The sequence below is a fragment of the Selaginella moellendorffii genome, unplaced genomic scaffold (genome assembly GCF_000143415.4).
Source record: "Selaginella moellendorffii unplaced genomic scaffold, v1.0 SELMOscaffold_377, whole genome shotgun sequence".
NCBI lineage: Eukaryota > Viridiplantae > Streptophyta > Lycopodiopsida > Selaginellales > Selaginellaceae > Selaginella > Selaginella moellendorffii.
This window is the reverse complement of record NW_003314632.1, coordinates 1-1,221: the sequence shown is the minus strand read 5'-3', so window position 1 is coordinate 1,221 and position 1,221 is coordinate 1. Positions and strand designations below refer to the sequence as shown.

Below are 1,221 nucleotides of genomic sequence, written 5' to 3'. Positions count from 1 at the left end.
TTCTATCCTGATCGCGCTTCTGCTTGGATTCCTCGTCTAGGGTTTTTATAGCTGGGAGCGATGCTTGCTAGATCGCCAATCGATGGAAGGACGGCGGCGCTGGCGCCAATGTATATGCATTTCAGTCGCCAGGGAGGAGCGAAATCTTGGAGCGATGGCGAGATGAAACGAAGTAAGTTCATCGCCACGGCCGCTCTGGACAGTGGACGATGAACAAGGCGCATTGGCATTTCTCTCCCAGCTCTAGTTTGCAAAGAAGAAAATCGCGATCTTAGCTCATTCCTTTGTTTGCAAGGTCTTGGATCCACGGGCAACTCACGAGTGCTGGGCTTACAAGGTGGTTCATTTATTTCGCCTTCTTTGCTTGAATGTTTCATTTTCTTCCAGCTTAGATCAAAGAACGCTATCGTTTTAGCGATGGTGGAGAGCCTGGAGGAACGGCAGGACGGCCAATCTAGGCTGCCAGAGGAAATTCTGGTGTGGATGGAGTTATGGTCGTTGTCACGAGGTACCTATCATCGTTTTTCCAAACGAAAGAACAAAAACTAATTGGAAATCCAGGTACTTTGGTGGAACGAAGCTTTCGTTGGAGCTTATGGAGGAATCGCTGCTGACTGCCTCAAAGACGCACCGACGCACATTGTGAAAGCAAAGGTTTTCTTATGTAGTTTGGTGTTGTCTACTGACTTGCATCGAGTGTGTAGATCTACCTGGTTCTCAAGCCTGGCTTTGATCAGCTTGGAGATGTGTACCCTCTCCGAAGCATTGGTGTTATTAGTTTCGATCTTTATGTCTGCAACGAATCCAGCTTCAGCTTCAGCTTGCACAAGTGTGGCATCAAAAGAGGAGGCTGTGCGAGTTTCGGGGAAACGTGAAGGAAAAGTTCGCTCACTGGAGAGAGGAATGGCTATACACGCCGAAGCTGCTAAAGGTGGTGTCGAGTTGGAGTATTTCGTCGCAAACACGCTGGTGGATTTCTACGTCAAATGTGAGAGCTCGGCAGACGCTCGCAGAGTTTTTGACAAGATGCCACTGCACGATGTCGTGTCCTGGACGGCGCTGGTGGTGGGCTACGCTGGAAACGGTGAAGGCCAGGCGGCCTTGGATCTCTTAGAGGACATGCGACGTCGGGGCTGTACACCGAATGCTTTGAGTGCATTGTTAGAGGGACAAGAAAGCAAACGAGAAGAAATCCTGGCGATCTGTCTCCAGTAAGTGACG

At 49.8% G+C, this 1,221-nt stretch overlaps 1 protein-coding gene across 1 annotated transcript; it reads left to right on the top strand.

Moving 5' to 3' along the window:
- Positions 1–423: 423 nt before the first annotated feature.
- LOC112343967 (pentatricopeptide repeat-containing protein At3g53360, mitochondrial-like) lies at positions 424–1,211 on the top strand (the record flags this gene model as incomplete). The annotated part of the gene is made up of 2 exons (XM_024668080.1): positions 424–508; positions 562–1,211. A coding segment is annotated over exon 2 (467 nt), but the record flags the coding sequence as incomplete, so codon positions are not given.
- Positions 1,212–1,221: the final 10 nt, after the last annotated feature.